Source organism: Anastrepha obliqua, chromosome 1 (genome assembly GCF_027943255.1).
Source record: "Anastrepha obliqua isolate idAnaObli1 chromosome 1, idAnaObli1_1.0, whole genome shotgun sequence".
Classification (NCBI taxonomy): Eukaryota; Metazoa; Arthropoda; class Insecta; order Diptera; family Tephritidae; genus Anastrepha; species Anastrepha obliqua.
This window is the reverse complement of record NC_072892.1, coordinates 71,078,813-71,102,048: the sequence shown is the minus strand read 5'-3', so window position 1 is coordinate 71,102,048 and position 23,236 is coordinate 71,078,813. Positions and strand designations below refer to the sequence as shown.

The 23,236-nt window shown below is 39.1% G+C and overlaps 3 protein-coding genes across 5 annotated transcripts in view; 2 read left to right on the top strand and 1 right to left on the bottom strand.

Moving 5' to 3' along the window:
* The window catches only part of LOC129236022 (uncharacterized), a 45,336-nt gene extending 36,822 nt beyond the window's left edge, over nt 1–8,514 (top strand). For both annotated transcript variants that reach the window (XM_054870187.1, XM_054870186.1), the window contains exons 7-12: nt 45–943; nt 1,102–2,277; nt 2,345–3,121; nt 6,239–6,427; nt 6,506–6,707; nt 6,796–8,514. In XM_054870187.1, coding sequence (XP_054726162.1) covers nt 45–943; nt 1,102–2,277; nt 2,345–3,121; nt 6,239–6,427; nt 6,506–6,707; nt 6,796–7,253 — 3,701 coding nt within the window. In that variant the 3' untranslated portion in view covers nt 7,254–8,514. The remainder of the gene's footprint in view (nt 1–44; nt 944–1,101; nt 2,278–2,344; nt 3,122–6,238; nt 6,428–6,505; nt 6,708–6,795) is intronic.
* A 6,885-nt stretch (nt 8,515–15,399) lies between these two features.
* Nucleotides 15,400–23,099, top strand: LOC129235707 (zinc finger protein ZFP2). 2 transcript variants are annotated; one of them, XM_054869700.1, is made up of 5 exons: nt 15,772–15,791; nt 15,843–15,926; nt 15,979–17,270; nt 22,112–22,309; nt 22,366–23,099. In XM_054869700.1, the coding sequence occupies exons 3-5, from the start codon at nt 15,983–15,985 to the stop codon at nt 22,998–23,000; spliced, it is 2,121 nt and encodes a 706-aa protein (XP_054725675.1). In that variant the 5' UTR covers nt 15,772–15,791; nt 15,843–15,926; nt 15,979–15,982; the 3' UTR covers nt 23,001–23,099. The 2 variants fall into 2 exon arrangements, with proteins under 2 accessions (XP_054725674.1, XP_054725675.1); XM_054869699.1 differs by having other exon boundaries at nt 15,400–17,270.
* Nucleotides 17,344–19,480, bottom strand: LOC129235708 (Bardet-Biedl syndrome 5 protein homolog). Its single transcript, XM_054869701.1, has 5 exons — nt 19,393–19,480; nt 19,177–19,325; nt 18,906–19,095; nt 18,606–18,843; nt 17,344–17,815 (listed from the first exon to the last, which is right to left on the bottom strand). The coding sequence occupies exons 1-5, from the start codon at nt 19,455–19,457 to the stop codon at nt 17,366–17,368; spliced, it is 1,092 nt and encodes a 363-aa protein (XP_054725676.1). The 5' UTR covers nt 19,458–19,480; the 3' UTR covers nt 17,344–17,365.
* Nucleotides 23,100–23,236: the final 137 nt, after the last annotated feature.

Sequence of the window (23,236 nt, the reverse complement as noted above, 5' to 3'; positions counted from 1 at the left end):
ATTCATTACCGCGAGTATTTATGCTATATTTGTATACTTTCTAGGTCTTGGCAGTAGCACTGGTCGCAGTACACCCAGCGCAAGCAGCGGCAAATCACGCTTCAGTAGCGGCGGGACTGCCAATAGCGCGGGAACTAGTAGTAATGGAAGTAGTTCGACGAAAACTTCATTCCTCGCATCGCTGAATCCCGCACGTTGGGGACGTCAAGGATCTCACCACAGTTCATTTACCAAAGATGCGGCCAGCTCAAATCATGCCGGCAGTGGGAGCAACACCAGCGGCAGCGCCGTGAACGCGGCGCACGCTGCAAGCCACAGTGCGAACAGTGCAGCAAATAGTATCAGCAAAAGTATATCCAATGCGAATCTTATTGCTGCAGGCAATCGTGAGAAGGCACGTCAATGGGTGCGGGAACAAGCCATTTCATTTGTGAAACGTTATGCCGAACAAGAAAGCGCTAAGGCTGAAGGGGGTGCCAGTGGCAGTAGTTCAGCTGGCACCCTTAGCGGAGGCACCAATGTGCTGCACCGTTTATCCACCATTATCTTTAAGCTAAGTGGAAGCTTCCAAGATTGCTTAGATGCGTTGCTTGAACTGAAAACTATTTTACTGGAAAGTGATATATCACCATTTGAGGTGAATCATTCAGGTTTGATTAAGGCAATGCTGAATTTCATGACATGTGAAGATGGCATCGTGGACCGAGATGGACGCCTGCGAGCGTTTATGCATGTGTTTGCGGGTTTACCATTAGAACCATTAAAGAAGGTTGGGCAAATGCCAAACATAGATGCTGTAGCATTCAACGCATTCGTTGCGAAGTTAAATGGTTGCGTCACTCAATTGGAACAATTCCCTGTAAAGGTGCACGACTTTCCCTCTGGGCCAGGCGGACGTTCTAACACGAGCGCGCTTAAATTCTTTAATACACACCAACTAAAGGTGAGTTCAGAGTAATGAATGAAGAAATTGTAATTTTATGTTGTTAATTGTTGCATTATATCCAAAATATTTAATTCCTTTAAAGTAGTATCGTATCCGTTCAAAAACATTTTTTAATTCACTATTCTTGCTGTTTTTGCTTTTTTTATTTTTTAAAGTGCAACTTGCAACGTCACCCCGACTGCACTAATCTCAGACAATGGAAAGGTGGCACCGTCAAGATCGACCCTCTTGCCATGGTACAAGCGATCGAGCGCTATTTGGTTGTACGTGGCTACGGTGGTATACGCGGAGACTCAGATGATGACTCAGAGGAGGATATGGATGATAACGTGGCCGCTGTTGTGATGTCACAAAGTGGCTTTAAGCACAAATTACAGTTCATGATCGGTGATCACGCCTTGCCCTACAACATGACTGTTTACCAGGCAGTTAAACAGTTCTCGCCTTTGGTCAATGATCAGTCGGAAACTGACACCGATACCGAAACGCCTTTGGGCAATGCCAGTGTTTGGGTACAACAACACACAATTTACTACCGACCTGTAGAGGATGAGGCGAACAGCAGTAGTGTCAGTGCGACAACCAGTTCTACAACTAGCCTAAGTATTGGCAAACATGGCGGTGTATCAGGGGCGTCATCTTCAACTGCCGCTGGCGCTTCTGGCTCGGGACTGCATGCACCTATATGTGGCACTTCATCGTCGGCCACACCCTCTTCTGCAAAGAAAAGCAGTAAATTATCGTCCAAGTTGTTGCGCAAGAAGACCGAATTGTGGCATGAAGGCATAGCGCCCAGTACAGTATCGGCGCTGAAAGCATTCCTTACTAGCACACTACCGCTCGATGTGGTAACAGTGCAAGACGCTTCTTTAGACGCGCTCTGTATGCTACGTATCATAAATGCGCTAAATCGTCATTGGGAACAGCTATACGGATGCGTACACCGACAGCATATCATACCGCAATCGGAGTTTGTGCATCCCAAAATCACAGCTAAAGCCAATCGTCAACTGCAAGATCCACTTGTTATAATGACTGGCAATTTGCCACCGTGGTTGCCACAAATTGGTATGGCATGCGCGTTCCTCTTCCCCTTCGAAACACGTCATCTGCTCTTCTATGCGACAAGCTTTGACCGCGATCGTGCTTTGCAACGGCTTTTGGATACGACGCCCGATTTAAATGCGGCTGAATCGTCGGAGCGTGTGGCACCACGTTTGGATAGACGGAAACGTGCTATATCACGTGAGGATATACTAAAACAGGCGGAGCATATTATTCAAGATGTCGGCCATTCGAAAGCACTACTGGAAATTCAATATGAGAACGAGGTAAGTTGTACCAGATAGAATTGCGCCAAGGTGTTTTAATTCATTTACTAATAATTACCGTATATAGGTTGGTACTGGACTTGGTCCAACATTGGAGTTTTATGCTTTGGTGTCAGCTGAGTTGCAGCGTTGTGATCTGGGACTTTGGAATGGCAGTGATAGTTATAAGCAAAATTCCTCAACCATAGCTGATGTAGTGAAATCAAGCAGCAGCGTCCACATCGATGAAGTTAATGAAGTTACGACAGCGCGGCAAGATGACGCTGTTGCTGTGGCAGTGGCAACAAATACAATTGTGCATGCGAATAGCACAACGACTGCAAGTACTACCACCGTTACGCGGTCAAGTACTAGAACTCATCGTAGTGGGGATGGTCAACATGCTAATAATAGCGCTGTCAGCATCGGCGGTAGCAGCAGTGGCAGTGGCATGGGTGTGTCTACTCGCAGTCACCACCAACATTTGCAGCAACAGCAACAACAACAATACCAACAGTCAATGGATCATGTTGTTGGCACCTCAACATCAAACGAGAATGCTTTGAATATGATAATTGAGCAACAAATTGGCGGGGATGAATTGGAACATCAAACGCAACAGTCACAACAGCCACATCTAACGCCCTCCGACGCTGGCGATAGCTCACCGCCTGAAATCGGTGATAGTGTCTCATCTGCTGCCACAATAACGACAAGCACATCGGTGTCCTATGTAAATTCGCCACATGGACTTTTCCCAATGCCGTTGGGCAAATCATCGAAGCTGCCACATGTATCAAAATCCAAGGCGAAATTCAAATTCCTCGGCAAATTTATGGGTAAAGCTGTGATGGACAGTCGAATGGTAAGTAAATTGCCCAAGCATGAATATAAGAAACTTTACACAAATTAGATAACGTTAGAAAAATTGGTGGAAGCTAAAGCAGATTAAACTAAATTAGTTATTATAACTAATATATTAGTTTGGGGAAACATAAATCCATTATTTTCTCGGTAGATGGCTGTAGTGATCGATATATCGTTTGGGTTTCGGCGATTCCGTACTTACATACGGGGAATGCTGCTGGAGTGACAGTCCTTGGCCGGATATAAATCCGGGTCGTTTCGGTAACGTAACCGACTGTCGTGCAAATGTCGATTTCGTTCAGGCATTTTTTGATGTTAAAGATGCATCTCGCCTAGGCAGACCCGTCGTCGAAAATGTCGACAAAATCAAAGAAATGGTCCAAATTGACATCGGCGAAGAGCTAAAGATCGACCATAATGGAATACATGGTTCCCAAATAAGGCATTTTGTGCCGATGGGTAGTTTTCCAAGCATCTTCTAAGCGGAGGTGTAGGCCATCTCTCCATGTGAAGAGATCAACTTAGAGAGAAGCCTCCGGAATAAGCGGATTGCCATTCTGAGACACTCACTAGTCCTTGAATGTATCGAGAGTTTGTTAGGAACGCACAATCGCATGCGACTCATATTGGTTTCAGGACACAGGAGTGTAACTGGGAACGAAGTAGCGGATGTATCGGCTAGGTAGGCTGCGGCCTCGTTACCAATATGACTCGAACCCTTTCTCACTATGGGACAACATATCATCAAAGAGAAGCTTAGTAGTGAAGAGTTAAGGTTAAGAGATGTTAGCTGGCACCAAATAATGGAGATACGCCAGGCGCAGTAGGGAGTGATATTCTTCTGAATTCAACATTATGGCCTACTGATGTGATTGTTCGCCCGTTCAAGTTTTTTTCGGAAAGAAGCTTCTGTACCAGTAAAACTATAATAGATTCCGTTCCCAAAGAAATTCTTTCTAAGTCTCTAAGAATTTATTTCCAAAATGTTTCCGGAATCAGAACTAAGTCTAAGACTCTACTTAATCTGAGTGCTCACTTGGACTATGACATATATGTATGTTCTTGTTGAAACTTGGTTAAACGCTTAATTTAATGACAATGTATACTAAAGTGGTGCACAAGTCGACATATATGTGCTTTCAAGTCATTTGCTAAATTCACACAACAATGCAGTGTTTTGTTCTCAACTAACAGTAACAGGCAATAGCAGCTAGAGAGAAAACTAAATCATGCTTTTGTATGACTTGTTTCTCTCTCAGCATTATCACAACACACATATTTCGGCAAGATAGCAAGAAAAGCAATGACACTGAAAGGCAATGAAAAACAATTCAATTCAAACAAGTGAATTGTGTCAAATGTGGATTATTTACTTACATGAATTCCTGATATTTTAAAATCAAATAGGCAGTTAATGTTTGGTATGATGGTTTTGTAGAATAAAAATTAAATTCTGATTAATATTTGAATGTAACTTACACTTTGCCTGCAAATATTATTCTGCGCACTTTATTGGACTTTTAGTTTACTAAAAGCTGTCTTATTTCATAACTTCAATAGCTTTAAAAATTATTTATCGAAAGTTTACCGTTATTTATTAATATTCTCCCCTTAATACGCAAAAGTGCGCGGGGAACGAAGAAATGTGTATGTTTGCAATTTTCATACATCTCGAAGGTGTGCTAATACACACTACGTACATACATACATATGACACCAATTCATATATTGTACTTGATGTCTTTCGGCAAAGCTTGTATGAGAATATTTTTCTACCATTGCCATGCAAGCATATAAGCAGCGTCGTGCACTGTCGATAGAGCCGAAGTAGTATTGCTTGTTGAAGACAGTTTTTCTTCGTTGCTGTTCAAGTTGTGTGTCTACATTGCTTTTTGTCTTCACAAACAGTGTCACATGCAATGTGTGACTTGTTGCTTTGTAATAAGCAAGTCATTTGTGCACCACTTTAATGTATACTTTGACTCGAATCTTTTTAATGTATACCGGAAAGACCGAGATTGCCAAAAAAACAGGACTGTCAAGGGGTGGAGGCGTTTTAATAGCTATTTGTTGTCAGTATCGATCATCGTTCGTGCACTTAGACAAGGAGAACTCAATTCTGGATCAGCTTTGCATTCTAGCACATGGGAAATCATTGATAATATAACAACCCTTGTGCGTATTCATTCTGGCTGCAACGCTTGCGTATTTGGCGATTTTAATTTCCCTAATATTACCTGACGTTTCCACGACAGTCGGTTCTACGTTACTGAAACGACCCGCATTTATATCCGGCCAAGGACTGTCACTCCAGCAGCATTCCCCGTATGTAAGTATGGGGAATGTTTATGCTGCTACTACAACAACCTGGTCATTTGTCGACAATAACTGCTCACGGGCATTCTCACAGGCCATTGCAGATTCTCCTTCTCCTTGAATGTGGCGCCATACCGTAGATAAGGTTGAATCATCTCGGCCAATTGCAGCCAGAAGAAAAACATACGCTCAGCCCAACCTAGCTCTCTTATCTATTTTAAATTTGATGAGGTTTGTATGGGTACTGTTAGAGGGCACAAAAGACCATGGGGTAAAATTTATTTTATATTATTTTATTCTAATCCACCGGTTTACGCGAGCGCGACAACTGTCATTAGAATAACAATTTTTGAACCAAGAGAAACTTTGTAAATTTGTGCATATAATGGGTGTTTGCAATAATTGAACTGAAAAATCTTGGGCGGCATCCTATAAGCAAACGCAATGAATAACTTAGAAATATGTCAACCTAAATGGCACTTATCTAATTTTTTTTTGTTGATATGAACCTTTCTCTACAAAAACAAATCGTATTAAAAAAATTGCATTTCATTTGTGGAACAACATCAAGACACACGCCACAAATAGGAGGAGGAGAGGAGCTCGGCCAAACACCCAAAAAGGGTGTAGCGCTTACATATATAATTATATATATGTATCTATATAATAAAAAAATCGTATTCAAACATTTTTAATATTTTTCGACCGTATCTCCTTCAAACGAACTGCTCTTAATACAATACAATCAATTTTTTTTTATTGTATTTAACTAACTCAAAATATTTTATTTCGCTTTCAGCTGGATTTACCGTTCTCAATACCGTTCTATCGTTGGCTATTGAATGAGGAGCACTCAGTAGGTCTAGCTGATTTAGCACGTGTTGCGCCCGAAGTACAAAGCACGTTAGTACGGCTGCAGGACGTAGTACATGAACGCGAAGTCATACTAACCGATACCAATCTCGATGCAATGGAAAAGACTGAAAAGGTAAGAAAACACAATTACATGTTAAAATAGGTAATTATTATATAAATTTGTATGCTCTAATTTTTTCGCTACTCTCAGATTGAATCATTGGACTTGGATGGCTGTCCTATAGCCGATTTGGGCCTAGACTTTGTTTTACCCGGCTATGCAAACATTGAACTGTGTCGGGGTGGTCGTGATACACCAGTCACAATACATAATCTACACCAGTATATCTCATTAGTGACATATTGGTTCCTCGTCGAAGGCGTGCAGAAACAATTTGAGGCATTGCGCGAAGGTAAATTCGCGGCTTAAAAAATATGGCAATAACATAAGTTTTAACATTCATCTAATCATTTGTGTATTTCCTACGCGTTTCTTAATAGGTTTCGACTCAGTGTTTTCCACACAACGTCTGCGCATGTTCTATCCTGAAGAGTTGGAGAATGTCTTTTGCGGTTCTGGTGCTAGCAACTATCAACGTTGGGATATCAAAATGCTACAAGATTGTTGCCGCACTGATCACGGGTTTACACAAGATTCACAAGCTATACAATATCTATACGATATACTCTCATCGTATAACCGCGACGAGCAACGACTGTTTTTGCAATTTGTCACCGGCTCGCCGCGCCTACCAACGGGCGGCTTTAAATCTCTAACACCACCGCTAACAATTGTGCGTAAAACACTAGACGGTAATCAAAATCCAAACGATTATTTGCCATCGGTGATGACATGTGTGAACTATTTAAAATTACCCGATTATTCAAGTCGAGAAGTGATGCGACAGAAACTCAAAGTCGCCGCAAATGAGGGTAGTATGTCATTCCATTTATCGTAAGTACAGGAATGTATCGAAAATGAAAATTGTGAAAATCAGTTCGAATGGCAGGGTGATATCGTTAAACTTTAGTTTAATATAAATGAAACTGGAAGAAACTGGAAAACTATGTAGAATTATTATTCAGAAAGCAAAGGAAATATTTTAAAGGCAAAAACCGTTATATGTATAGTAAAACAATACACATTCGCATCTACACACACTCACACACATTTAAAACATATTCTTAATTACTGTATTTAATATGAAATTAATTTAACGGAAAAAGAATAAATAAAATATTAATTGAGCAAAAAAGCTTGCAAGCATAATTTGAGCTACAAAGTTATAGAATTAAAACAGCGAGTAACGCACAAGTATAATCGCCCGACATAAATATATATACTGCATAGATATTACGAGGTAAGATATTGTGATGTTATAGGTTTGCGAAAATTGTAGGCGCTCGTAAACTGCGTATGTATATGGGCAAAGGTTTTGAATGAAAGTTTGAATAAGGAGAAGGAAACTCAAGTGCAGCCTACTAGAGAATTAGGCAGTAATTGTGCTTATCACCGTTGTAAATTCGTAGCACTTCCATGTGCATTGCAAATACATATAAATTAACATTTTTATTAATATTGTGATGAAAACATTTTTTATGCAGAAAAAAAACAGGAAATGTAAGAAGTATATAAAAAATAAATTAAAATCAATTAAAATGTGACAGCAACATTTTGAAGCAAATTAATATGCAGAGTAAAGGATGTGTTCGTCGCTCTCAATAAATACAGCAATATTGCGACCTTGTTACTTTTTCTGTTGTCTGTTCCTGATACTCGACTCAGTAGCCGCCACAAGATTGCAGAAGTTATTTCGCGTCGAACGTGTTGCTTAAAAATATCGAAATATGCGTCAAAAACTTCGTTTTATTCGAAATAAAATTTGCGCTAAAATAATAATAAATAAACAATATCATACTTCGAGGTAGTATTTATTAAATAAAACTAAATGTTCCTCATTAATTTCAATTCCGCATTGCAAACTTTCATATTGCACTTGATCAGCTGGGGATGACCATCAGATTGTCAACATTTTACTGACGCAACGCGTAATGCTAGCATCTCATAAAAAGTGACACGGCCGCAATTGTTACAGCTCGTCGAACACACCCGAAGTTAGAAATAGAAGAGAGGAACAGAGTAATAAAAGAAAATGAAAATTTCATAGATAATCAAACTTATTAATAATTAGATTATACAATTCATGTTTTTTTTTTTTGTTGAAAATAATGAAGATGTGAATATGTTGTTATTATGGCGAAGTGCTTTACTTTTGTTTAAAACGCATCTAGGTAGTTATGTTTACTATTTTATGATTAGTTAATTAATTTCTTTTTACTAAGTTTTATGTTATGTAGCCGTTTTGTTAATACAGATATTCTTGTGCAACTCTTTTCAGGTACGTGCATGTACATGCTTACAAGTAGTGGTAGTCTGACACATATACTTATACTTACATATACAAGAGCAAAACGAAAAATCTTGCAACTGTTGCAAGCACGCGATTCTAGGCTTTGTAATGTCTGCCAGTAATGCTTAAATAAAAAAAATATACCTATATAATCTTAATAGCTGAATAAAGAAGTCAGCATAATTCTAAGCCCACTTGCTTATTCTAAAAGCAGTTACCCGAATATGTACTAGCATAGAGTAGAGAAACTCCAATTTGCTTAGTTTACATCCCTATACAATTATATATATAATTGTATGTGTGGATAATATCTATCTGCTCTTACTTCCACCAACCAGCAACAAAATTCTTTAGAAGAAGACAGATTTTTTCAATTTGTTAAGCATAACTCAAAGCAAAGTGAAACTATTAATAAGTGGGGAGGAGGGAGAGTTGTTATTCAGTAAAGGAACATACGCATAGTTATACAAAAAATATACAAACATACATAGTCGTATAGCATACATACAAAAAATTTAATAGGTTAGGCTAAGCGAATACAAGGATTTTGTGCAACGTTTCAAAGCTCCATGCTCAAAGTGTACTGTAAACAGCTAAAACGCGCATAAACCAGATTGCCGGCTTGATGAATAGCGCAGATTTGTTAGTTTAGCACAAATCAATTGGAAAAATTCACAAATTAATTGCTGTTACTTTAATTCCCCACCTGCGCCATATTAGCCGTGACGCCAAATTTTCCCTCCCCCTTGCAAAAATTCCGTACAATTGAAGTTGGTGTTAACAATGTTTTAGATTTTTATTTATCTTTTTTTATCTTATCGTATCATAGGCTTTTTTAGGTTTCTCTCAGCGTATCTTATAGGTTTTTTTGTTTGTTATTTGTACCACACGTATATGTTTGATTTTACTGCTCGCCCTTTGCTATACACTTTTCATGGAAAAAGCTGAAAAATACATATTTAACATTCATATTTCTATACCTAAATACATATATTTACTTCTATTTATCAGTTAAATGTTTAATAAGTGAAATATCGATAATTGAAACATGAAAATTCGCGTAAACTATACATACATGCATTCAATATATACATATATATATAAATACAAATATTATTAATATTACTTAAAAATATATGTATGGAATATTTGAAATATATTTACTCGTAATTTAGTTGTAAACTATTGCATAACATTTAAACATTAGTTTAAACAAATCAAAAAAGTGAAATGTATTAAACGGAAAATAAAAATACATAAAAGAACTCAATAACAAATATAATCAATATTGAATTCAATAATAAAGCAAATGGTTTTTATTTACTTTCGCTTCTTATTATTGTTTTTGTTTTAATGGCTTTGTTAAGCCCCGCCTAGATTTGTGTCCTATTAAGTTTGGTTAACGAAGCTATCTAACGGTCGGGCTAGGAAATTTAGCGCTTCGACAAGATCGTGCCAAGGCGAAAAGTTAATTGAGTTGGCTTCAGTTGATATTTGAAAATACGGTTTGTTTTGTTGTTGTGCGGATAGTAACGGTAGTCCCACGAGACATGATGTTTCGATGGGTTGGGTCCAGTCGGAGAGGGTGTTAGGGGAATGGGTGGGTTTAAGAGGGCATGTTAGTTGCTGTTGTATTTGGTCCTGGCTCTCGTCGATATAGTCGAAGATTTAACGTAAAGGGGAACAACATTATTTTTCGTTCCCACGACAGTCGGTTCTACGTAACCGGAACGACCTGGATTTTTATCCGGCCAAGGACTGTCACTTCAGCAGCAATCCCAGTATGTAAGTATGGGGAATGTTTATGCTGCTACAACAATAAAAACATTACTTGTGAAGGCATTTTCCAGAAAACTCCAGAGAAAATTGCAGTTGTTATGGGTGACTTGAATGTCAGAATTGGAAATAGACAACAAGAGATCGAGGACATGTACATAACCACTTTCAAAGCAGACATCGGCAAAAGGACCTCTTTTGAATGACAGAACAGTTGATGATGAGGAAGGCAATTTTACGCTTATAAGAGCAGTAGGCAACTCTGTAAATGACATCTGTGTAGTTTCGCACGAAGGGTTGAGCTATGTTGAAAGATTTGAAATCGAATCGAAAGTATGGTCTGATCATATGCCAATTAAACAGATATTAAACACAGATAGAGCGCTGAATGAAAAAGAAAATATAAACCTGCTCGCAAAAGTAATGCTTAAAGAAAAAGAAAAATCAAAATATCTATTAAACCTAAACAACGAGGAGAAATGACAAATCTTGAAAAACTTGACAGTGTAATAAAAATGTCTGTGTCGAAGACAAAGTCGTTTTCAAAAGCCCTTGGTTTAATATGAAATGTTTGAGTGCAAGGGATCGCGAACCACATTTTCAATACCGGCGGGAGGGTGGACTATTGGATATTATCTGGCAAGGTGCAGTGGCTAACTGTGAGTGCTGCGGTCTTACGGTGGATCAGAGCTTACTCTCATTGCAGGTTTTCAGGTACTCAGCCAATTTTTTCCACTTCTGTGGCTGACGGGTTTGCCGAATCTCCGGGTTTCCGGGATCAGGCTGGTGTAGGTTGTCACGCGCATTTGCTAGAACGGCTACTTCGCCTTGCGGAATGCGTCTTTGCTTACGCGCACATCGGTCGGTGAAGGTGTCCTCGGTGAATTCCGCGAAGCCGACCCAATTAGTTTTGTTGAAGTTAATGTAGGAGCGGTCGCCGTAGCCGAATGGGTTGGTGCGTGACTACCATTCGGAATTCAGAGAGAACGTAAGTTCGAATCTCGGTGAAACACGAAAATGAAGAAAACGTTTTTTCTAATAGCAACAAATGGAACATTAATTAATATTGTTGTTGTAGCATCCCTGTCAGTGTTAAGTAGATCACCGGTCGTCTTCGTCTAGTTCATCTAACGATGGGCCCAAAAAACTTGCTGTTTCGACAGGTTGGGTACAGAGGGAGAGGGGTGTTAGATGAATGGGTTTGAAGGGCCATGTGAAAAGGTAATAGTGTCGTGTGTTGTGCTTTCGCATGCCGGTCATACGTTTGGTATGTCGGGGTCAATTTTGGACAAGTAGGAATTTAACCTGCTACAATATCCAGAACGTAATTGTACCAAGGTTACGCGGGAGTCTCGGGATAGCTGGAGCTCTTCGTCTGGTATGTGTGGTGGTTGGACTCCGACAACGGCATTCGGGGCTCGGGAGCTTAAGAAGGTTTAGGGGCTTTAAGAAGATAAGTCTCCCGACGAATGTCGTTTATAGTCTATCTATACACCGTCCGGTCCAGTAATTGCCGACCTGTAGCAGCATGTAGTAGCATACTAAACCCTGTCAGTGCAATCTAGATTACGGGTCGTCTTCGTCTAGCACATCTAACGGTAGACCCAAGAAACTTGCTGTTTCGACAGGTTGGGTCCACAAAGAGAGGGGTGTAAGATGAGTGCGTTTATTGGGGGATATGAAAAAGTGGTGGTTGGACTCCGATTACGGCATTTGGGGGTCGGGAGCTTAAGAAGGTGGTAAGTGTCTCCTGATGAATGTTGTTAATTGTCTGTTTAAACACTGTCCGGTCCAGTAATTGTCGGTCTGTTTTGTCCTGGATCTCGTCGGAGTAGTTGAAGAGGCGCTTCTTGACGTACCTGGGAGGCGGCTCTGGTCCAACCTGCGTTAGCACCCTAGTATAAACTGTTTGCTGAGCAGTTTGATGTGCTCTTTTACAGGAAGCATCTGTGATTCATTATGTAGGTGTTGTAGAGGGCACATCAGTAAGCATCCCGTCGCTGTCCGAATAGCAGTATTTTGGCATGTGTGTAGTTTTGTTCACTGCGTATCACTAGTTCTAGGCGACCAGACAGGAGCAGCGTTATTTAGAACCGGCCGGCCAATTGCTTTAAATGTCGCCAGCAAAATTTCTTTGACTTTGCCCCAAGTACTGCCGGCTAACGATTTGTTTCGGTTTTTGGCTTAGGTAGCAATAGCAGAGAAGGAGAGCAAACAGTCTAGGGGCTACTACCAAAACTTTGGGGTTGTTCACAGTCGGTGCTGGTGTTTCGTCGACTTTGACTTCGAGCTGTAATTGAGTCCAGGTGGTGAAGAGGGTCGCCGTGAACTTAGCAGGGAAAGTTGTAGATTACTCGCAGTGAAAAAGTGAGAAAGACTGGTAAGGTAATCGTTCACTTTGGCGCACAGGCCACCAATGTAACTACCCGACGCCATTATCGTGGAATCGTCAGCGTAGGAGACCAGGGAGACTCCCTCTGGGGGCTGGGGGATCCTCGTCACCTATTACCAATCAGTTTTCGCCTTTGATGAGCCCACCAATTTCAGGATGATATCCTGCTGGGCAGCAGGTGACGGGGGTATATATATGTATATTGTAAATTTCGAGCTCGGCATCGCCTAACCGGACAGCTATACCGTGACATTCTAAGGTGCTGTCCCTACGGTCAAGCGCAAGCTTTTCTCCACTTGGTCTTTCCAAGGCAGATGAGGTTCTCTTTTTCTGCCGGCGGATACTACGTGAAATATTCTCTCGGAAATTCTAATGTCGTCTAATTCTAATATTATTCTTATTTGGATGCCATCGTCCATGCTTCTGAGCCATATACGGCATGATCAGAAACCTCAAAGTCCAATTTACCACTTATTAGCAAGAGTGATTTCCTGTGGGATTTTTAGGCCTTACCTGCATACATGATTATTGGTGTTAGAGCCGATTCCTAATACTATTTTCTACTTGGTTGCCGGCGGAAGACACTTTGTTTTATTCGCGTTTACTATTAGTCAATTTTAAATGAATCAATGATGGGAAAAATACCGTTCAAGCGAAGCCATGGCTTGAAAAGCGTTATGGGGACTCTTCTTCATCCAAAACAACAATAAAACGATGGTTTGCTGACTTCTAACGTGGCCGTAGATGATGGTGGAACCGATGCAGTGGACGTTTACATGAAAAAACATCAAAAAAACCCACAAAATCGTTTTGAATAATCAAAAAAAGAAATTGAGTGAGTTAGCTGACATCTTAAAGATATCTAAAGAATGTGTTGACTTTATATTGCATGAGCATTTGACTATGAGAAAGCTCTGTTCAAAGTGGGTGCACTTGATCATCATTTTGTTTTACCAAGACAACGCAATGTGTCACAACTTAATCAAAACAATGTCAAAACTACGTGAATTGAACGTCGAATTGCTCCCGCGTCCACCATATTCGCCAGATTTGGCTTCCAGCGACTGCTGCCTGTTCGCAGACCTAAAAAATGCTCGCCGGTAAAAAATTTTGGTTCGAATGAAGAGGTTATCGCTGAAACTGAAGCCTATTTCGAGGCAAAAGTTAAATCGTTCTTCAAAAGTGGTATTGAAATGTTTGACCGGCTCTGTAATGATTGCGTTGTTCTTGATGGAAATTACGTTGATGAATAAAGCTAATTTTGAACAAAAAACATGTTAGACCCGGGATTTTTCATCCCATTAGTATTTATACAGTTTTCTTTGTCATAATTATATAAATATGCCACACTAAAATATTTAATCCCCTTTACTGAGTGTATCGCTTGCCCGATCCCAATGAAATATGCACCGATTTGAAGGAAATAACTTATTGACATATTGATCAAAATATGAAAATCAATATATCTATACAACCAATTAAGGAGGGGGGGTAAGGGATAAACGCTAAAAAAACACTTTTTTCATGAATTTATTGTAGCGAAACGGTTCAAGTCAGTTTATTAAAAGTTGTTGCATATTATAAAGTAACATTTCAAGAATACATTTTGCAGTAGTCAGCATATCTCAGCGTAGAATCATCTGAAATCAAAAAAGTCGAATAATTTAGTTAAAGTATGAGTTAAACTTCCCCCCCCCAACGTTTATTTTGACGATTTATTTTCATTTTCAGCCATTTGGTAGTCGTTTGAAGTAAAAAGTGATTTTTGACGAAAAAATGCCGCCATTTTGTAGGTGTAAAACCACCTTAATATAAAAAAAATGGCGAAAAAAAACGTTGGGGGGAGGTTTTTTATATGTAAAATATGTGTGCAAAATTTCAAAAGGATCGGTTGAGTAGTTTTCAAATGCCAATGACTACGCACTTTAAAAAAAAAGGTTCGAGAAAACCGCGTTTAAAGTTTGTAACGGATTACGCGCGCAACTGCTGCGTCTCGGCAGATGTTTGAGGCGGCTCGGCTTTATGCTCTATAACTTAAAAAGTTTTGCTCGGATTGACTTAAAATTTTAACACGGTATTTTTGAAATGTTTTACTACAATAACATGCAAAAAAAAAATCGATTTTTATCCTTTGAATTTAGTTCACGAAATCCACAGCAAAAACTTTTCGTTCAATGATTGATGCACTTCTTTTGCATGATAAGTTACTAACCACGATTACAATTTGACACTAAGTACGGTAAATTATAAGAAAATCGAGTAATATAATAAGTAGCTATCTGGGTGATATAAAAAAATTATTTCTGCTTTATAATGAGAGTATGCGGTAAAGTAATTAGCATACGTAATCCGAGTGGCAAAAACCATGTCGACCAGTGTAATCATATATGTACATAGCATTGCTCGGCTGCTGCTCTTTCGAAAACATTTTAAAAATTCCCTATACATGAATTTTCGTAGCTCTCAGAGCCTAACATTAAATTAAATTGTTTACAAAAGTTAAGGTAAAAAGAAATAGTGGCTACATAGTTGGAATCAGGTTAAAATTAACCACAACAAAATCATTTCAAAAGAGTATAGCTGAGTAGAATTTGGAAGTAACGAATAAAGTTGCTCGGAAAATGCAAACATATCCATTATTACACATGTGAGAATGTGTGCAAACAGCATGAGATGAGGAGGATCGATAGCGATGAAAACAACGGCACCAACAGCTGCTGTAGGATCGACAACGAATGGCCAAATGAAAATTTTATAGGCCGAAAGAGAGAAAATTTTCGTTTTTCATTTTTAATACAGAATTTTAGTTTATTTTTAGAAAACTCAAATATGCATATATTTCTTTGGGCCGCTTTCTTAAAAAGAAATTCTTTCACGTGTACGAAAGACGTGTTCTTGTTCAGTCGAATTGTTTTTCGGTACCGATTGTGATATTTAATAAAATAGTTTATTAAAACTTAAAATTACAGTTAATTTACTATAAAAGAATAACGGATGTGGCATGTATATATGTAGCACGTTTGGAAACCTTCTGTGAATGCATCAGACTTCAAGTGAGAGATTTTGTCTAATTTTACAGCCAAAAGTGATATTGTGAAATTTCAGCAAAATGTGTTCATTGTTGGCGTTGAAGTGTCCGCTATGTGCGCAAACAAATTTTCCGAACATTGACGCCCTACGTGTCAGTCTAATAAAGGCCGCCAACGGACCGCTGGTCTGCCCGATTTGTCATGAGCTGTTTTTGGGTTTGGACAAGTTGACCATTCACCTGTTTAGTCACACCACCGACATGATGACCGGATCAACTGAAGCAGCAACTGCAGCAGCAGCTGCCGAAGCGAAAGATACTAATCGTCCATGTACAAGTCAAACAGTGAAAAAGACAGCAACGGTAAAGCCAGAGGTTAAATTAGAAACGGAAGATGTGGCGATCTCTTCACCAGCGGCAACGAAACGAATAAATAGGGGGAAAAACGCTAAAAAGTCGCGACAAATCGTCGTAGATATGCCAAAAATAGTGGAAATGGCAAATGTCAGTGCTTCATGTAATACACAAATTGCTGAGGGTAACAATGACAAAACCAGCAATGCACCAGCGGTCACCCTTTCCCAATGTGATATTTGCGAATTTACCTTTCGTGATGAGCAACTGCGTGATATGCACTTTCGCCTAGTCCATCAGAATGTCAGTCATACCAGCAACGATCTCACAACGAATCCCACCACCGCTTCCGCTTCAGAACCCGATTTCAAATGCCATCTTTGTTCGAAAACATTCAAAATGAAGGGTTCACTACGTGTACATTTAAAAGTGGTCCACCTAATGTGTTTGCCCTACACGGGCAACAGTCCCAAGCTGAACATATGTGATCGCATACGACACAAAGAAACCAAGGTTGGGACCACTGCCAGCAAGGGTATGCCTAGTATAGCGCAGCCTACGCCATTGAAGGGGGAAAATAGTGGCACACAAATATTGCAGCCGCCATCTGCCGCACAACCGTCATTGCAGCAACATCAAATAACATTGGCCGCGAATACAACTCAAGTGCCGGCACAAGTACCTAATGGATTCACGTTTGGCACATTGACGTTGTTACCGGCGCCGACGACTGTTACGGCTAATGCAACGGGTAGTTTGTTAAATTTGAATAGTAACGGCGATTTTGTGCATACTGTGGATGGGGCGCCGTTGAATTCAAATGTTCTATTAGTAATCAATACAAATCCAACTGTTGGACAAGGATCAGAGACAGTGACTGCAGCTCCTAGTGGTACGACTGTGGAGTTGCAAAGTAAAAGCACAGTCGAAAGTGCAAAAATGTGGAAGTGTAATGAATGCGCGAAAACCTTTACTACAAAATATTTTCTGAAAAAGCACAAGCGTTTGCATACGGGTGAGAAGTAAATCGAGTAAAAAAAAACTTATTTAAATATTTTTCATTCTTTATTTGAAGCGTACCTATATTGCGCTTGACTACATATTTTCTTCTTAGTCTCCCTCTACTCTTGGCAAAACATCCCACAAATCTTGCAGTTTGTAGCCTTCACGTATACGTTCCATAGCAAAGCCCAACTCCTTGCAATAGACAGGTTCTCGTACAGGTGCTTCAGTACCGGCTACTACTGTGCCCTCGGCCAAGTAGGTATTAAGCTTCGAGTTAACCTCACGTTCTTGGCGCTCATCGATCTCCTGAAATTCATCGGTTTTGAACTCCTCGGCCTCTTTAATGATGGCTAGACGTTTTTGGGCTTCGGCTGAGTCGTAACGTACACCAAAGTTTGGGTTCTCCGAATAGATGGCATGCAGCGAAATGAGTTCCTTGTAGACTTCATTGAGACGTTCAGCGGGATCTATGCGAAAACCGAGTACATATCCACCCCCGGTCTCGGCAGTCTGTATAACAAGTGCAGGTCCATATTTCGATTCACGAATGCGGATCTATAGAAAGTATAAGGTGTAGATATCGGCAGCGAAATTAAATAATTGAACAAAAAATTAAAGAGGTTTTTACACCGATCAAAAACTAAGGGTTAGGTTACTTCACAAAGCAGGACAGTCGAGGAATAAATGCTGAGACATCACACATGATTGGGACTGAGACCATTAGATTTAATTCAGCGGTGACGGCGACTGGACTGAGCCGAAACAATAACGGTTCTTGGAGCTGTTTTGTTTATGTACGGTTAATTCAGCTATTGGCGAACTTAGTCCTTCAACTTCAGTTAGAGGCGGAGTTAGTGCAAAAGATATACTGCATGCAAGTTCCGACTTAGAAGAATAACATATATTGTTAGATCTTTTAGCCGAAAATTTCTTCTAATTTGTGGCGTGTGCCTTTATAGAGGGACCTACATATAGTTTTATATCGCTTTCGAATGGCGAGTAGTTTTTATGAGAATCTTTTCAATGGTAGAAATACACTTGAGTAACAACAACTGCTTATCGAGGACCGACTACTATAAGAGGAACTTTTTCTATCGTCTGCTGTCAGAGCAATTGAGTGACAGTCACATATGTACCTATGTAGTTATGGAAACCCACTCAGTTATTGCGGCCAGCCTGGCATCGAAGCCTTTTCATAGACTGTATTTAAAGTGGAGCAAAATTCCTACCTATTCCGCTTTACTTGTCATGGAATATCGATAGTATAAATGAGAAATAAGTGGAAATTTATAAATATATAATAGAATATAAACAAAAACAAGTTTATTCTTGATGAAACACTTACGTTCGCGATTTGCAAATATGGCAAGCTAATATTGAAGGTATCATTTGCATCAGCAAACCATACTAAACGTATATTCGTCACCACAAATGAACCTAAGTTGCCTTGATCGCTCGATAAATTCCAAACCCCATTGACATTACTGTAGACCAACTCATCTGGCATAATTATCAATTGTCCCGATAGTAGGATGGCGCCACGTAATTTCAAATCCCTATACAGGTATGTGCGTTGATATAATCTGAAGATAAAGGGTACAGTTACGCGAATAAATATTATGTATACAAATAAATGTTGTAATACTGATAGATTTCGAAAATGCCTTGAAAAATTGGCGCATTCCTACGCGCCGTATCTCCAGAGACATCGGTGAAGAGGAATTCAAAGCGCGTATTACTGCCGGTGGCCAGTATGTAGAGAGCTTGTGTAGGGCCACCCACTTTTGACACCACCGAACGTGTGTTGGTATTGACAAAGCGGCCAAATCCGATAGCTAAATTGTGGGAAAAATCGATTGAACGTGATTAAGTACTTAATTTTTTTATATAAATATTTTCGCTTCTCACTGACTAACACAAATTATATTTCTTGTGCGATAAGGAATACCAAATAATGCGCAAATTGGTTGCTAAGAGGCGACCTGTATTACCGGGATTGCCTTTGGTATCCTCAATATGGTAAATGGTGTCCAAAACTTTTTCGCCTTTACGTAGCTGGTTTTGTCTGAATTGATATTTATGAAGAACTTTTTTACTATTTTAATTAGTAAATTAATTTAACGAGCACTTACACATTTGGTGTGTCGAATCTAATTTCTTTGTCTTCCCAAAGTAAATTTTCAGTTAAAGAGTCCATGGTATAAATGAGAATTAATTCATCAGTCCGCTTTTATTTGTTATGAAGCTCTTTCGAACTTTGAAGGTAGCGTTACTAGGATACCAGGTTGAGTAATACAGTCAACAGAAATCAACTGTTGCATATTCTAATGGTTCGCTCTTTCCAAATACAAAACTAAAAATCTATCTTAGTAAAATCGTCAAACAGCCGGAATTGTAGCGGTAAGACTAAAAAATCTATTCTCTGTTGTACTTTCATATCTCACTATGATTTTCCAATTCAAAGAGTATACAAGGCATTGCAATGAAATGACAGTAACGGTGATTGTATTTACTTACTTTTACTTACTTACTTTTATATATATTACTAGCACACCCGGCCCGCTTCGCTGGGCACACTAAAATAGAATAGATATGGTTTAGAACAGAAAATAAATGATTTTCATATTATTTATTTCTTTATTCTTTATTCAAGCGCTTTGGCATAAACAATATTTTTTGTTTTTCTATTTGTTTTTGAGTAAATATAAAATATAAATTGAAAATCAGGAAAAAAGAAGATTGTTTTTAAATTTCAAATCAACGCATAAGAATAAACAATCGTCTTTTTTCCTGATCATCCATGAATTTTTCGTTTCAATTTATATGTTTTATTAAGCATTGGAGCTTTTTTAACCATTATCCATTTATATTTTTCAAAAAAAAAAACGAAAAATTTTTTTTTTCCACGAACACATAATTTCATGTGAACATTCGAATTTCACATTAAATTCTCAAATTTCGTAAGAAATTATTCACTGTTCCAAAATCCACTCCAAAAAAATTCACAAAGAATTTTTACACTTTGCACTTACGTCTTCTCCTTATGGCATCCAAATCAAAAAGAAATATTGACACATTGTAACTCACACTGTCAATTTGACAGTTCAGTTCCGCCCCAAGCGTTAAAAAAGCAAACGACATTATGGCTGGTTCAAAAGAACGCTGTACCCGTTGCCAGTGTTCCGAATTACAACCAAACTTTACGAAACCCATTTTTAATACCTACTTAACAATGTGTGTAAGTTTGGTTTAATTCGGTGCAAAGACACGGCGGGTCCACGTTTTGGCATATATTTCGAGACCCTAGTCATCAATAGGTATGAAAATTACCCCGTATTAAAGCACTTATCAACAGCTTTCATTTGATATCCATATTGTACAAACACATTCTAGGCTCCACGTTTTGATCTCTATCTCGAGACCCTAGTCACGGAGCGGCATGAAAAATACTCTGAACTAAAGCATTCACCAACAGCTTCCATTTGATACCTATATTGTACATACACATCCCAAGGTTACCTGGGTCCACGTTTTGACCTATATCTCGAGCCCTATCAACCAATAGGTATCCAAACTATACGGAAACCATCTTCAATACCTTCTTAGCAATGTGTGTAAGTTTGGTTTGATTCGGTGCAGACACGGCCGGTTAGCGAACACACACAAAAAGTTGACTTTATTTTATATATAAGATTTTTTTCAGTTTGTGTCCGAAAAATCCAAATATCTTACGGAACCCTATTTTTTTCCAAAATAAAATGTAATCCATGTTACTCTTGGATAATGTAGTTTTCGAATGGTGAAAGAATTTTTAAAATCGGTCCAGTAGTTTTTGAGCCTATTCGTTACAAACAAACAAACAAACAAACAAAGTTTTCCTCTTTATAGTATTAGTATAGAGTATAGATTTATATTTTTGGGTACATGGGTGTTGAGGCTTTCTTGAATGAAGCATAACCTGGAGGTCCGATTCTGAAACACTTTTACGAGCTGAGGGAACTGTATATCGGGAATAATGTAACAAATGTTGGCCTCAGATGGTTCCAGCCATAGGAGTTTTATCAAACGACCGAGAGGGCCAATTGAAAAGTCTAATACATGAAGTTATGAGGTCATTGAAGGTTTTCTGTAGTAAAAGGATATATGGCGTGATATATGGTATGCTGGGCATTCAAGCGCTCACCATAGACGTTTTAACCGGCATCATCTTTGAAAAAATGTGAGCAATTGATTCTACCGAAGAATAAAGTATACCAAATAGTGAGTTTTTGTGCGCGGTAACTTTCGAGAACATGTTAGTTCTTCGCAATTCTCTCTTATAACCTCAATCATCTCAAAAGGCGTTCCGCCAAGTGGTGACATATAATGGGGAACAGGTCTTTGTTTTTAATCAAATGGTCGCGTATAAGTTAAGACGTATGAGTCGGTTCATTGTCGTGATAAAGAAACTACGAGTAATAATTATTAGATATTCCCTGTCTTGTGTGGTAGCTTCGTAGCGTCAGACCTGAGATTCAGTAACATATCGGGTGCCCTCTAAAGATAATATTCACATCATACGAGTTTTCTCTGAACCCGTTGCCGGTTTATTAATCCTATTGAGGCTGGATCCGGTCCTCCTTTAAGGTTATCAAGCAATCCTTTCGCTCACCGGTGAACTTGTATTTGACGTCAGAATCGATTCCGTAATCGCAAAATTTCAACCTTTACCTAATGTGCTATTTAATCTAGATTTTTCAAAGTACGTTACAAAACATATTAACGTTAAGCTAAAATCAGTAATATATGTATATAATTTGCGACTTTCTACATTTTAGTAATAACGCTTCATATGCACTCACTTACTTTCAGGCGAGATGCCTTACACTTGTGTGATTTGTGCGCGCACCTTTACCTTCCAGCAATCGTATCACAAGCACTTGCTCTATCATAGCAATGAAAAACCACATGTGTGTTCAACTTGTGGCCGAGCTTTCAAGGAGCTTTCGACTCTACACAATCACGAACGAATACATAGCGGAGAAAAACCGTTCAAGTGTGAAGTGTGTGGTAAGTTTCTAGGCATTTACTTAAAAGACAAGCTCTAAGTTCTCTGATACCTCTAGGCAAATGTTTTCGACAACGGGTTTCTTTTCTGGTACATACGCGCATCCACACCGGCATCATGCCCTACAAATGTGATGTGTGTCAAAAGAGCTTTCGCTATAAGGTCTCACAGCGAACGCACAAATGTCAGCCACTACCGAGTTTTCCAGATGAAGCTGAAAGTCGTACGCCTGAAAATGAAATTGGAAATAGCACGAATAACCATACACTTGACCATACTGCCGATGATATATCGGAATGTTTCATCAAAGAATTTCTAGAGAATACGAAAGCGCATATAAATGAGGCTCACAATTCCCCGGCCAGCGCTGAGATTTCAGCTATCACTGGCAATGTCGACGAGGCGCTGCTCACCAAAGCTATTGATGATATAGTTGTGGAATCTTGTAATAAAATGGGTATTGGTAATCATCACGTTGGCAGTCAACACTTGTCGCCAACAAATTTGCCTCGCACCGGGGAGTCATCGATAGCCTGCAGTGATGATTGCCATTCTCCAACACAGAAACTCCAAAATATGCGATTGTATTCTCCACAGCTGCCGGTGACGGGTCTGAGCAACGGCGACAGTGATAGCGCAGATAATATATTTCCTAGATTTCTCCTAGACGATGTGGGAAACAGTATGCTGTGAACGCGGGAAATGTGTGCCAAAAAAGGGCCCACTTTTTCCTTTCCAAGCTCCTATTTTTTAACTCAATTCTGATATATGCGCTAAGAGGTACTGTCAATATTGTAAATTTTGTACTTTAAAGTAATATATATTATATAAACCATTTTAACTGCAATTGATTCGTAATCGTTTTAATATTGTATTATGGTTGAATGTACTGGAGTGCATTGTAGGCCTCGGGGAGAAAACACTTTTTG